The sequence below is a fragment of the Cervus elaphus genome, chromosome 24 (genome assembly GCF_910594005.1).
Source record: "Cervus elaphus chromosome 24, mCerEla1.1, whole genome shotgun sequence".
NCBI lineage: Eukaryota > Metazoa > Chordata > Mammalia > Artiodactyla > Cervidae > Cervus > Cervus elaphus.
In genome coordinates this window covers 23,375,853-23,389,870 of record NC_057838.1, presented here as the reverse complement: position 1 = coordinate 23,389,870, position 14,018 = coordinate 23,375,853, and the positions used below count along the sequence as shown (strand labels likewise).

Here is a 14,018-nt window from a genome sequence, read left to right as displayed (position 1 = left end):
CTCTTAGTGTGACCAACCTTGGAACCATCACTTTATTTATCATTTATATTTAATGTGCAGTTAGTAAGAAGCAACAAAATCAAAAGACAAACTAGAAAATAATATTTGCAACACACACAAAACAATAAGGCTAACATCCTATTGGAAAACTTGCGGGAGTATGCAAAATATATATACATATGTATGTTCCCTGTGTCTATGAATGTTAGGTATTGAAAAACTAAAATAACCTAGGTGTCTATGGATAGGAAATTGATGAACTCAACTGGAGGACATCCATATATCAACCAATCAAAAGAAGAAAGTAAATCAGTTTGTAATGACGTGGAATATAAAAATAAGCGAAAAAAGCAAGCTATTGCACACTCTCATTTTTATAAAGTAAAACACCTAAATGATAGAGGAATAAATATAATTATGTAATTATAAAGCTGGGGTTGTTCACAACACCAATAGCAAACATGATCTTGGCAGGGTGGAAAGAGCTGGGAGCTGAAAATCATCCAGGTCTCCCTTTCTAAGCAATGTTTCTTTGCAATGATCACATAATACTATGTAATCTGAACAAAATTAAGAGGCAAAACCACTTTTGAGATAATAAATACATGGTCTACAGGTGCAGTATTTTTCACTATGCATCGGTTTTGTGTGCATCTGTTTCTTGAATCTACCTTGCATGCCGCTAGAGGCCATGCAAAGGAAAACCTAACTGTCCACTGGAATGGAGAACGTTTATACCTATTGATGCTGAAAAGTTCTGATGGTTTTATTAATTCAGAGGAGGTTTTTTTAAAAGAATTCCAACCAAAGGGAGAGAAGTGAGAAACACGAAGTACAAGACCATGCCTAGAGTAAGGACTGATCAAGGATTTGACACAACACGAAGGGTCAGCGTGAAAGCAAAGCAATAACAAAGTCACCAGAAGGTCGGTCTTTAAAAACAACCAGACTAGATGGGAAATGCAAACAAGCCAAATCTTATTCATTAGAATAGAAAAATTTTCTTTTAATAGAGTCAAAGAAAACAGCCATTTAGTTTAAACGTGTCATTAAGTTTGCTAGCACTCTAAATAAGAATCACTTTTCAAATAACAAAAGAACTTCTCAATCTCAAGACATCATTTAGCACCTCATTAAAATAAACTTCCTTACTGTAATTATCCTAAATAAATAAGACTTTCTTTAAAAAAAAAAAAATCTGATGGTGTAAGGGCAGTCTTACTCAATTAGACAATGAGATAAGCTAAATATTTTTGTATTCACTATTGTTCCCATCCTAAAACTCAAACTACTCTGGCCATTTAAATTACCTAAACCATCACAAAATCAAGTATCAGGCACAAGATGCTAAAAACTGAGAGGAGTAAAAAGGCTGCCTTAGGGAACACAAAGCTGTGTGCATCTGGCATGTGTCTTTAAACTTCTGACTCCTGCATATAAGGCCATTTTTTCTCACTTGAAAGAACTTCAAAATTCACAACTAACTTAATACTTCAGAGGAAAAGAAACCTTGAGATAGAATAATCCAACATATTCATTTTGCCAAGGAAGGCCAGAAATATGAAAAGCACTTGTTTGCTCAAAGTCATCCAGGGCTGAGCTGTTGAGTGCTAGTTCTCCCCACAACAACGCTGCACGTGGCTGACACCCGAAGGTGCAGAGGCTGGAGGTGGGACACGGCTGGAGCAGGTATCCTTCCCATAAAGTGACCTGACTGTCGCACTGAGTGAGGTCTCTCATGGTTTCCCTTGAACAAGTCTCATTTTCTAGGAAAGACTAGTCCTACACATTGCTTCACGGCGGCTAAGGAACCAGCCCCACCAGGGCCACCATCATCACAAGACTCCAGCTGGGGCAGTGAACATACTTTGGTTCTTCAACAATCCTAGCAAGATAATATTAGTTTCGTGAAGAAACAAAGACTCTGTGAAGAAACAAACGATTAGAATTCCTCCTCTCCACACTGTGACCCTTAAGTAAAACAGACTTTAATTATGCTCAGTAATTTAATCTTACTTAACAGATAATAGTTTCTCATCTACAGAGTACGTTCTTGAAATTAGGTTAAACTCTGAAACCACTTATTAAATAATAACTGTTGAATTCTGTAGTGGGGTTTCTCAAAGAGTATAAAACTCACTGAGGGGAAGGGACATATGTATGGTACAGAGGTGATAAAACTGAAAAATACCTTATGACAGTCATGGACAGTTTTTGATCCATGCCAGAGAGCAAACTTATAATCATGAGGATTATAAAGCAAAGTTTTTAGACAGTTTCCCTCCTCTAGTATCTGTTAAATGATGCCAGTGCTGATGTGGCCCACACTGTCCGTACAAGGTGCAACGCACCATCTCTCAAGCGCCCCAGTTACTAACAGAGGGGGGAGCTCTGCAATGTGGCGGGGTCTGCTTGGCTTACTTATACCAGCTGTGCAGTCCCCAAATTTAAAATAACAAAGCAGTCAGCACTGCTGATTTTAACAGAGAGGAAACGAGCTGCGGTTACAACAAACTGCATAAATAGCCCATCTGGAACATAAATTTAAATTAAAGCTAAGGTGACTAAGTAACTTTAAAATGATTATTTTAAAAACTCCTAAAAAGCTTTGCTTTCTATACATTTAGATGTCTTTCTACTGGATACTTCCATAGAAAAAGAGAAGTCACCATTCTTAGCAGTGCTTCGCTCTTATCAAGTACAGCTCATCAGTGTATGAAGTAAGTTGTGATTTCTTTAAGAGGTTTGTTCAAAAACAATGATTCCCATCACTCATTTATGAATGACAGTGACTTTAAAGCCAATGTGACTTAGGCTTCCACTTTTTCCATATAATCTTAATTTTTCATCAAATAAGGAAACAATCATGAATGACTCTATCAAGTACCAAAATCTCTTTATATTGACAAAAGTTTAATCAAATTGATGTATACGTAATCTCTGGGATCTCCCTCACTTCATGCTCACTATAACATTTCAAATTTCCTAAGCATCTGCTTTTATAACTTGAATTATATTACATAACCATGTCTTTTATTCATGTATGAATGAACGGATGCTTTTCCCTCTGCCTAAAATGAAAGATTCCACAAAGTCAACAACCATACCTTCCATGTCTTCAATTTTCCTATATTCACCGTAACAAGCATCAATAGAAGAGTCAATTGAACTCATTTATTAAGCAAAAGATAATGATGGATGAGACTGCTTAAAACAGTAGTGGAAGTCTGGGGCTTTCTTTCTGAGCAGGTCAGCCTCTGGGATAAGTAATTAGGAAGGATCAGTCACCAGTTCATCCCTATCTAGAATGAGTACCACTTTATTCATGAATAAACAATGTAAAGTTTTGCAAAGATTGTTTTTCAGTTAAACTTAAGAAAGAAACTTTTCCATCTGTCTTCAAAGGTTTTTTGTTTGTTTTTTTTTAATTATTTATTTTAATTGGAGGCTAATTACTTTATAATACTGTAGTGGTTTTTACCACACATTGACATGACTCAGCCATGGGTGTTCATTTTACATGGTTCACTATTTACATGTAATCTATTCGAACAGTTTCTTTCAAGGCAAAACAATCTGCGGCTGCATGTGGGGGACTGGTGGGGGGGTGGTGGTACAGGGTGAGGGCAAATGTCCTACCACATTTGCCAAAGCAGTGACTTAGGACGAGTCTATACTATATTCCAAATCCTGACAAACTGCAGCCTAACAGTAAGAGGAGAGGCTGGCCATACCTCATCATCAAGAGCCTCATCATCAAGTAGCAGCTACAGGAGAATGAACGAAGATTTAAAAACAAAAGAAAACTTTCTATTTACTTCATTTTAAAATATTTTGACCATAATGACAGAATCATGTCAACAGGCTCAAACTGCATTTGAGATTTTGTTTTCATAAAGACAGCTGTTTTACTTGGTGAAGAGGAAAACCACTCTAAGTGAACTACAGATGACAGAATTGGATGTTTGCTAGAATTTAAAACAACATTCTCTCTAGTGATGAAGGGCATACATTATAGTTACCTACTTCTTTATCAAAAATATCTAGATTCAGAACTAACTATAGAGATATGACAATATTTTTCAGACCACTAGATACCAGGGATGAATGTTTTACAAAATAAAACAAAAACCACAATTAAAGGCTAGCCAGAATAACTGCAACTGTCCCAGAAAATATATAATAGATAAGTAACACAATATACAATGGAGTTGGGCCTAAAGTCAGGGATGCTGGATGACTTTAAAGGATGCCAAGAAGATGTCAGAGTATCCATTGGGTCAAAGGAAAGGAGCATCACAGGGGGCTGATAAGTGCCAGGGGGGGTTAGCCTGTAGGATAAAAGCCTTCTATCCAGGCCATCTCAGGGTTTTTGGTTGAGTTCCACAGGTTAGGACTTGTGACCCCAACAGAAAGGGCAATTTGGGTTCATGATAAGCCAGAATTTGTTTAAGAAACACACACAGTCTGTAGAGATAAGATGGTATTCTTTGAGATGCAATTACTTATTGACTTAGTCCTTCTTACTGGAGACACTCAGATGTGAGCTAACCATCACTATAAGAGCAGATCTTTGTTTCCTTTAAATAGGTGAGTAAAAGAAGAGCAGTACTGTCATCACAAAATAGGTACAGAAATTGCAGGGGAAGATGTGGAAGTCCTGCAGGCTACTAGCAAGACAAGAAAAGACAGAAGAAAGAGAAAGTTAGGGGTCAGACAGGAAACATCACAAGTTCATTCTGCTTAGAATGGATCTTCTTATTCCGGTATTGGTGCAGGGCAAAAAGAAGTTAGACAAGGGGGATTTTGTATAATTTATGAAGTGTGTATTTGTTTCATTTCAATCACAGCTGACTCCACACAAAAATTTCCCAGTAATTCAGTTATCTATCAATACTTTCCCTTGAAGGGTATAGGCCAAAAGCTCAAAAATGCTTAAATTCTTTCACTCAGAATTATTGTATTTGGAAATCAATTGAAATAGATTTAGGAACTGTAATCTACCAAACACCTACATCATGATATAATTTGGTTTAAAAAATTATTACTCAACATACCAGAACAAATGTCTTTTCCATCCTTCCCAGAAAGAGCCCAAGTTCCAGAAATCTCTTACAGCTCATGTAAGTGTCAACCTCATATACATTATTAAATAAGACTGTTCTTTCCTTGAGGGCATCCATTCAGATTTGCCCTCAGTTTAATATTCATAATGTAGTTTCATATTTCAGGCTATGCTACAATAAAGATGAAAACTTTTAAACTTCTCTTACCAACTCAGTCTTTGTAAATGAGACAGAATATAAACAGACAAGATAAAGTCATCTTCTATATGTAGCCTATACTTAAAGCTTACCATGAGTCGAGCATCTTCTCTTTCCAAAATTTTCTGAGTCTGATCATCAGGGAACTTCAGTACAGTGGTTATAACCTTTGCCATGGTCTACAAGAAAGATAAGAGACGGTTACTAGACAGAAGAGTGGATGACTCTCACCCCATTCTGACATGTTCTGCCAGTGGAATTCTTTAGTGCTCTCAATGGAAGCCACGACCAAAGAAGTATGATGTGAAGGTATCGGTCAAGGAAATAACAGTCAATTCCAGAATTTCAATTTGAAAGGACCCCTCACAATGCCTGGGTTGATATTATTTTAAGAAGATGTATTTACAATAGCATGAAGCTATATAAAGTTCTAGTGTTCTTGGCCCTTTGTAGTATTAAAATGAAACTTTATTACTCATTCATTTTATAAGGCTTTTTATTTGTAGAAATCTATCTAGTAAGTGATGTATTGCCAAAACATATGCTCTAAATAATCAGAATTAGATACTCCCAAGTTCAGCTTGAACTAAATCACATCATATATCTCATAAACATGGGCTACTGCATGAACATGAACATGCTTATAGGTATTTTTTTAAGACATGCAGCACATCAGCCTAATAGAAATACAAATTACATTTTAAATAAACACAAGATGTTTTGTTTGGTAGAAAACAGGATGAGTCAAAACATTACACATGGTGGCTTGCAAAACAAGATCATAAACTGTGCAGATCTAAATAAATATACCGTAAGCCAGACTGTCACCCATAAGCTCGTGGAAAATTCTCCTCAAAGGCTGAAATTCCCTATTTTGTATCAAGATGAGATGGTTTGAGGGAGACAGAGAGGAAAGAAGATACCACTTATGAAATAAGTAGGATAACAAGTTCAGCGCTCACATACAAATTCAGGTACTAGTGCTCTGCTGCGGCTGAGGAGCAGTACTCCTTACTACAGGGCTACAGAGGATGGGAGGCTCACCCAGGGAACTGACTCTTAACATTCTGTGTTCACAGGTGCATGACCGTGCATGTGTTCTGGGCAGACTGCGGGGAGGGAGGGAAGTGTGACCGCAGAAGGTCACGGAGCAGAAGATGACATAAAACAGTTAACCAAAATTTTAGGAACACAAAGCATTAGGGGAAAAGCATCATTATTTCCAGAAGAATGGAGCTGTTAGAAAAGAACTAACATTTTTAAAATTCCTACTATGTGTTAAGCCTAGGCAAGGCACTTCATGTATTTCTAATACTCATTTCAACTAACAGATCAACTACTACTATTCTTCAACGCCAAACCCCAAACCATAAAGAGCAAGATTTTAGTGTCTGACTCTGCTTCTTTTATCTTTGCCTCTGCCAGCTTGATGATCAAAAAAATACCTTTAACACAACTTAGTTCCTGGAGAATACCAAAAGTCCTCATCCTTTAAATTGTACTGCCCAGATGGAATAGAATCTTCTGTGCTAAACTGAAGTCTAGAAACCAAGCATATATGTGGCATGAAATGGCAAGAGAAATAAGTAGTAGTAACTGTTTCAATATTCTTTTTATTAACACTCTGTGAACTTAGCTTATCAAGCTCAAAAAACCCCAAAGTCCATTTATACTCATTATGAAACCATATATATTATACACTTATGCACAAGCATGTCTATCAAAAAAAAAAAAAAAAAAAAAAGAACTGTGGCTAGTTGCCTCATCACACTTCTAAAAATATTAAATGGGAAACCCACCTCTAAACTCATCAGCGATGCTGAATTTGCAGCTGGTTACCCAGTAAAGACTTACAGCTCTCCCCTGGCTTTAACGGAAAGCCCAGGTTCTCTGCCATACCATGGGAAAGAAATCAGCCTGTCTACTCTACATACAATATCCTCAGGCCCTGGGAAGTAAGGAAAAGTGCAAATGAGCCACCTGGTTTAGAAGTGGCTTCTCCTACCAGGTTTTCCTTAGGGAGAGAATTCAATAAAGGACAGAATGAGAAACACTTTCTATTGAAAAGGAGAACAGGCTGAATTTAAGTACCAAAAATAGCATGAAGGATCAAAATCCAAGGGAAAAAAGTGCCAGGACAGAAGAAAGAGAGGAGTTTACTTAACTTTACACTGTAAGAATGTGTATCACACATGTGGTCTTTAAAAAATCATCTGCCTCATCAAGGAAGGAACACTGTGTGCAAAAGCAGATGAAGAAAGACAGGTGGGATAACATACAGATCCTACTGGGCAAGAAACAACGGCAGATGATAATCAAATCACAAAGGCCATTAATGTATTCTGGCTCATTCTAAAACCACAGCCTGGTCTCCATTTCAAATTCTTTGTTAATATATAGGAACTGGGCAAATCAACAAAAGGAATGTCTAAAAATAGACATCGTGTCTACCCTTGAGTGTGTCAACCCTTGCTTGAAAATCTTCAGGGCCACCCTCCAATAACCTACAGGTGGAATTCTGAAATGCTCCAGACTGTCTACACCCTGCAGCCCTAAGCAGTCACGTCCACATCACAGAGGCAGTGCTTTAGTTGCAGCAGACTCCTTGTCATTCCAAAGCCCACACTCAGTTTCCTGTCTAGGACTTTCTGTCTGGGCCTTCCTCCTGTCTGAGCTCATCTATCAAAATTTATGCCGCCTTGTAAAGGCCTGTATACACACCTCCTTCCCCATGATTCCCCTGACCTTCCCAAAAGTAAATATGGGGATGCTGCTTTTCAGAGCCTGTATCACACTATGATTTGCTACACTCTGTATCACACTGTGCCTAGTGAGAACAGCTCCACCTTCCCACCATATGGTTCAGTTTGGTCAGTTCAGTCGCTCAGTCGCATCTGACTCTTTGCGACCGCATGAACCACAGTGCACCAGGCCTCCCTGTCCATCACCAACTCCCGGAGTCCACCCAAACCCATGTCCATCAAGTCGATGATGCCATCCAACCATCTCATCCTCTGCTGTCCCCTTCTCCTCCTGCCCTCAATCTTTCCCAGCATCAGGGTCTTTTCCAACACTATATGGTAAACAGCTTAAAATTAGGGATGGTATCCATTTTCATCTCCAGATCCATCATGGCGATAAACATCGGGCCACATACAGTAAGTGTTCAATAAATATGCAATAAATTAAACTAAGTATTGACTACCAATTTTCAATATTGACTTATAAAATGTCATGGCAGAATGAAAGCCTACTCATTCTTAGTAACCAGAAAAGCACACTGAAAGCTGAAGATGCAGCTCACACAGAGCCTCCTCGGCCCAGATCCCTAGCTGCCTGGGCCTCAAAAACATCGCTTAGAGCTGTCTCCCAGGATAACCGCAGAGCTCCGAAAGCATAGGCTGAGACCTGGCTGAACTGGCCCCACCCCAGAAGGTAACTCCTGCTGGGCTGGGCCTTTCTTTAGGAATCAGACTCTGAAAGGATCTCACCCCATACATGCTTGCAACTTCCAGGAGACACAGGCTGAGGCAGTCACACTCTTATTTCATAGATTGAGAAAAGGCTAAATAATTAATTCAGCAACAACTCTGGGATCATAGCTTTAGACTCACAAATACACCAAAGGAGCTAAACTTCTGAGAGGCTATTTTTCTTAAAGAAATGCTTTTCCCCGTTCCCTGCAATAACAAGGTAACTTTATCTAAGTCACCTCAAATACAGGCTGCTATCCAACAAGGGCATAATAACAGAAAGTTACATTTCATTAGCTTTGTTTTTTAAAGATAAGGAGAAAATTCAGTTTTAGCTATCCTTTGAATTAAAAAAAAAAGTTCTTAAGAAAAAAAGGCACTGAATTACTGTGAATTAATACATCCATCCTATGATACACATTCAGGATCACACTGGATATTTCTTTAACTTGAACTATCTCATACACTGAAATTACATTTCTGTTGTATCAAGGATTCAAACGATCTCTAGCCCTGTAATTCCTGATGCTTAGCAGAATCTATAGCCTATGAATTCTTAATATTCTTTTGAGAGATTTTTTATGCCCTTATTTTTAGGTCTTATTTGCAAAAACAACCCTTGAACTGTCTTCATTCCTGAATTTAGGGCTTAGTAACTCCCACAAACCCATACATTAAAACAGTTTCTTAGAAAACTCATTATCCCATTCTCAGCTAACATATAAGGACAATGTAAAAATTCATGAAGGTAAAAAAGTTGATACAGTATCAAAAACAGAAATTGCTTCAAATGAAAAATTTTGTTTTAAGAAAGGTTCATGAATTTCCCTAAGTATATTTAATTCAATTAAAGATGTATTTACAAAATGTCCACTATAAGGCTTTTAAAAACACTGCAGGGATACAAGTAACAATAAGACTAGACTCCACACTATAAGGGACCTTATAGCAAATTTAACATTCTAGAAAACAAATTAACCAAGCATTATTACTTATGCAGTGTGGTCATTTTTAAATGATCAATATTCTATATGTACAAGAATAACTCTTACACTGACCAAAGTACAATATTTCTAAATACTCCTACATACCTACATAGTCATTCTTAATTAGGACCATTTCCAATACTATCCACACTACCCTTAAGTCTCCATGAAAATGAAATTTCATCTCCTAATCTTAAGATCTGAAGTCAAAAATATCCACATGCTTCACAAAGTATTAAGTCAATGAAATTTTTATCTTTATTATTTAGCATCAATAATCAGTATTTTAAAATTAATATCTTATAAATGTAACAAAGATAAGCGAGATTTGCCAACTCACTTTTGCAAACTGAGAGCAATAACACAATTACCTATTGCCTACTATCAGCACATATGGTCTGCGAGCAGTGAACACACAACATCAATATGTGTATTAAAAATGGGATACATTTCCTTCTAAATTAAACCTATGACAAATCACCAGACACGATTTATACCTTAGTCTCACGACCCATCATATACTCAAAAAGCACTTTGCGCAAATACTCAAACTCGGTAGGTTCTCCAAAGAGTGAGACATCAGTTTGGTACAAATTGCCACCTGTCAAACAAACAAACAGATTAAACTGTAAAGAGAAAACCAGACAAGCTACTTAGCACTTAGAAAAAGATAAATTAAAAAACAAAGGAACAAAGAGAGAGGCATTACTCTTGTATCAACTGTATAGTATTAGATTGCAATATGATATGTATATACATTATATACGATAATGTATATAGCATTCCAATTGGTATTTTTCCTTTAGAAGAGAAAACAAGTATTATTACAGCAGTTTTATTTCTCACATCTTTCTCCTCATCCAAGATTTGCCCTTCTTCTGCTTCATCTTTCTGGCATGACAATTTAAGAAGACAAGGTCTAGGGAATACAAAGATTCCTTAAAACCAGTATTTCTCTCCTAAATACCATGTGGTTGGCTTCAGATAGTCTATGGTGACTAAAATGAACAATTATTTTTACTTTGTTAAGGAATTCAGTAGCTCAGAATAGTATTTTAGTTTTTCTAGTATTCCAAACCTAAAAACACTGAAGTTTAAATCAGTTTTCTAAACTGTTTTGAAACATAAGGTGGATGAAATAACTTAAGTGCATTAAGTAGTAACGCCATTTTAGTGGTTTTCAAACACTTTGATTCAACATCTTAAAGACTGTCACAAAATATATAGTTCGTCTATTAGATCAAGCTCTTCAATTTGAAAATAAAGAATAAATACAGTTCAAGTATATGAAATCACAGTATGAAAAACTTTAATCTGAATAAATTCACAGTTCTGTATTAAGTCAAGTCTAAACTCGCATTCACTCCCAGTACAACAGCGCACTAGGTAATCTGAAAAGCCTTCTGCACCAAGAACTATCCAAAAGCACCGCAAAGAGATCAGTGTGCAAATTCAACCAGACTGCCAGGACTGTTGACAGGAATAAGTGAGCTGACAGACAAACTGTTTTATAACAGTGCCTAACACTTAGTACTGTATGTGTGTCAGTTATTAAAAAACTGTACATGTGTGTTCATTTTACAATTTAAAACTGAAAAAAAAGAAAGATTAAGTATGAAATTCTTAAGTTGAAACTAAAGAAAAAAAGAATCAATACTATATTCTTTATGTACTGCTGGGCACAAATTCAGCAGTTCTATGCTAAGAATCACATATGTTGACTTAGCTATGGAAAACAGTCTTTGAAGCAAGAGTCTTCTCTGCAATGAGCCATAGGAAACATCCAAGTTGGTTTTCTCTTCTTTTTGAAGTGTGTTTTGGAAAGAATCTAAAGCAAGCCCTTGTTTAATTAAAAACTGTATAATATCTTACGCTATTTCATAACAATAAGTAAGAGCTTTCAAAAACACTAAAGAATGTGAAATGGCTTAGATTCATGCCTGAGTGCCTTACATGAAAAAGCAGAAAGCTTTACAAAACATTTAGCAAAATAAAACTATTCTTAATACAGCGAGGCTGTGCAACTGAGAATGGGAAATTGTTACAAGATTATTCAGTCATGACTATCTCAAGGGAACAACTACATAAAGACTCAAGCTCATCTTCAGAATCCTTTGTAAGCAGCATACATAATTTAAGTCAAGACAATAATACTTCCAAATCATCCTTTGCCAGTTTGAAATAAGTTATTTTTATGAAATTCTTTTCTCCTTAAATCCTGGTTTAAATACAGCAATTGGTATTACTGTAATTAGTAAAAACAAAACAAAACCAGAAGCATTTAAAATATGTAACTCTGTGTTTATATGGGTACATGTAGTGGATTATATAAATGCTTGCATATACATAGAAGAGTCTGGAAAAATATACACAAATCGTAAACTAGGTCCATCTGGAAAGTGGAGAACAAAGTGGGAACCTGCAGTTTCACTTATATATGGCAACACTGATTTTTTTCCAAACAACAAATACACATTAATTTTGCTTTAGATTACTATTATTCTTTCCATAAAACTAGCTGTTATTGATGAATTTGCATATATTCCTTCTAAAGAATGAGATTAGCAAAGACAAAAATAAAAATCATCCAGAAGTCCCCCAACACAAGATATCCAAGGATAACATGATGAGAGATCATTCCTACCTTTGTAAGGTGTCCCTACAGTTGTTGCATATACATTCTTCTCATATTTCTTCAAACGATCTTCTAAATTGTGAATCTAAAAATAACAAATATTTCAATCACAAGATTCATATGGAAATAATGTTTAAAAAAAAAGATTGCTATAGCCACTAGATTTTTTTAATGTGGAATACAGAATATAGACAAAACAAAATTAATACATATGGTTTCTTAGATACGACACCAAATGCAGAGACAACAAAAGGAAAAACATAAAATTTCTGTGCCTTAAAGTACATTATCAAGAAATTGAAGACAACCCACAGAATGGGAGAAAATATTTGCAAACCATTTATCTATTAAGGTACTCATATCTAGAATATATAAAGAACATTTACAAATTCAGCAACAACAAAAAACAAATAACCCAAGTTAAAAATGAACAAAAGGCACTGCCCTAAAGAAGATACACAAACGATAAGATGCTTAACATCATCAGTCATTAGGGAAGTAAAAATGACAACCATAATGAGATAGCACTTCATACTACCTAGGATAGCTATAACAAAACACCTGCTGGGGAGGATGTGAAGAAATTGAAATTCTTATACTTTACTGATCAGAATGTAAAATAGTATCCACAATGTAAAACCATTTGAAGGCTCTTCAAAGAGCTAAACAAGTAACTTCCGTATGATCTAGCAATTCCACTACTGAGTACATAACTCAAAAGAAGGAAAGAGGTGTTCAAACTCAAACTTGTAAACGATGCTCCTAGCAGCACTATGCACAGTCAGCAAAAGGGAGAACAAGCCAGTGTATTAAGAAGCAGAGACGTCACTTTGCCAACAAAAGTCCACAGAGTCAAACCTATGGTTTTTCCAGTTGTCATGCACGGGTGTGAGAGCTGACCACAAAGAAGGCTGAGCACCAAAGAACTGATGCTTTTGAATTGTGGTACTGGAAAAGACTCCTGAGAGTCCCTTGGACTGCAAGGAGATAAAACCAGTCAATCCTAAAGGAAATCAACCCTGACTGTTCACTGGAAGGACTGATGCTGAAGCTGAAGCTTCAATACTTTGGCCACCTGATGTGAAGAGCCAGCTCACTGGAAAAGACCCTGATGCTGGAAAAGACTGAATGCAAAAGGAGAAGGCGGTGGCAGAGGATGAGATGGTTAGATAAGCATCACTGACTCAATGGACATGAATTTGAGCAAAGTCCAGAAGATAGAGAGGACAGGGAAGCCTGGCATGCTGCAGTCCATGGAGTAAAAGAGTCAGACACGACTTAGTGACTGAATAGCGACAAGAAACAATCCAAACATATATCAACTGATGAACAAACTGTAGTATCACCCATACAATGAAATATTACTTCATCAGAAAAAGGAGTGAAGTACTAATGAATATTACAACACAGATGAACCCTAAAAACATTATGCTGAGTGAAAGAGGCTAGGTTAGAAAGGTCATGTACTACATGATTCTATTTATATAAAATACTCAGAATAGGTATTTTGAGTAGTTGAGCATGCCCTGGAGGAGGGCATGGCAGCCCACTCCAGTATTCTTGCTTGGGGAATCCCCATGGACAGAGGAATCTGGCAGGCTACAGTTCATGGGCTTGCAAAGAGTCAGACACAACTGAACTACTAAGCACATTTATATAA

General features: G+C 36.7%; 1 protein-coding gene across 5 annotated transcripts in view; it reads right to left on the bottom strand.

Annotated features, from left to right (window-relative positions):
• Positions 1 to 14,018, bottom strand: part of GOLGA4 (golgin A4) — a 112,622-nt gene that overhangs the window by 4,142 nt on the left and 94,462 nt on the right. For all 5 annotated transcript variants that reach the window (XM_043885176.1, XM_043885177.1, XM_043885178.1 and 2 more), the window contains 3 exons: positions 12,368 to 12,443; positions 10,221 to 10,324; positions 5,357 to 5,443 (listed from right to left, as the gene is read on the bottom strand). In XM_043885176.1, the coding sequence (XP_043741111.1) occupies positions 5,357 to 5,443; positions 10,221 to 10,324; positions 12,368 to 12,443 (267 nt within the window). The remainder of the gene's footprint in view (positions 1 to 5,356; positions 5,444 to 10,220; positions 10,325 to 12,367; positions 12,444 to 14,018) is intronic.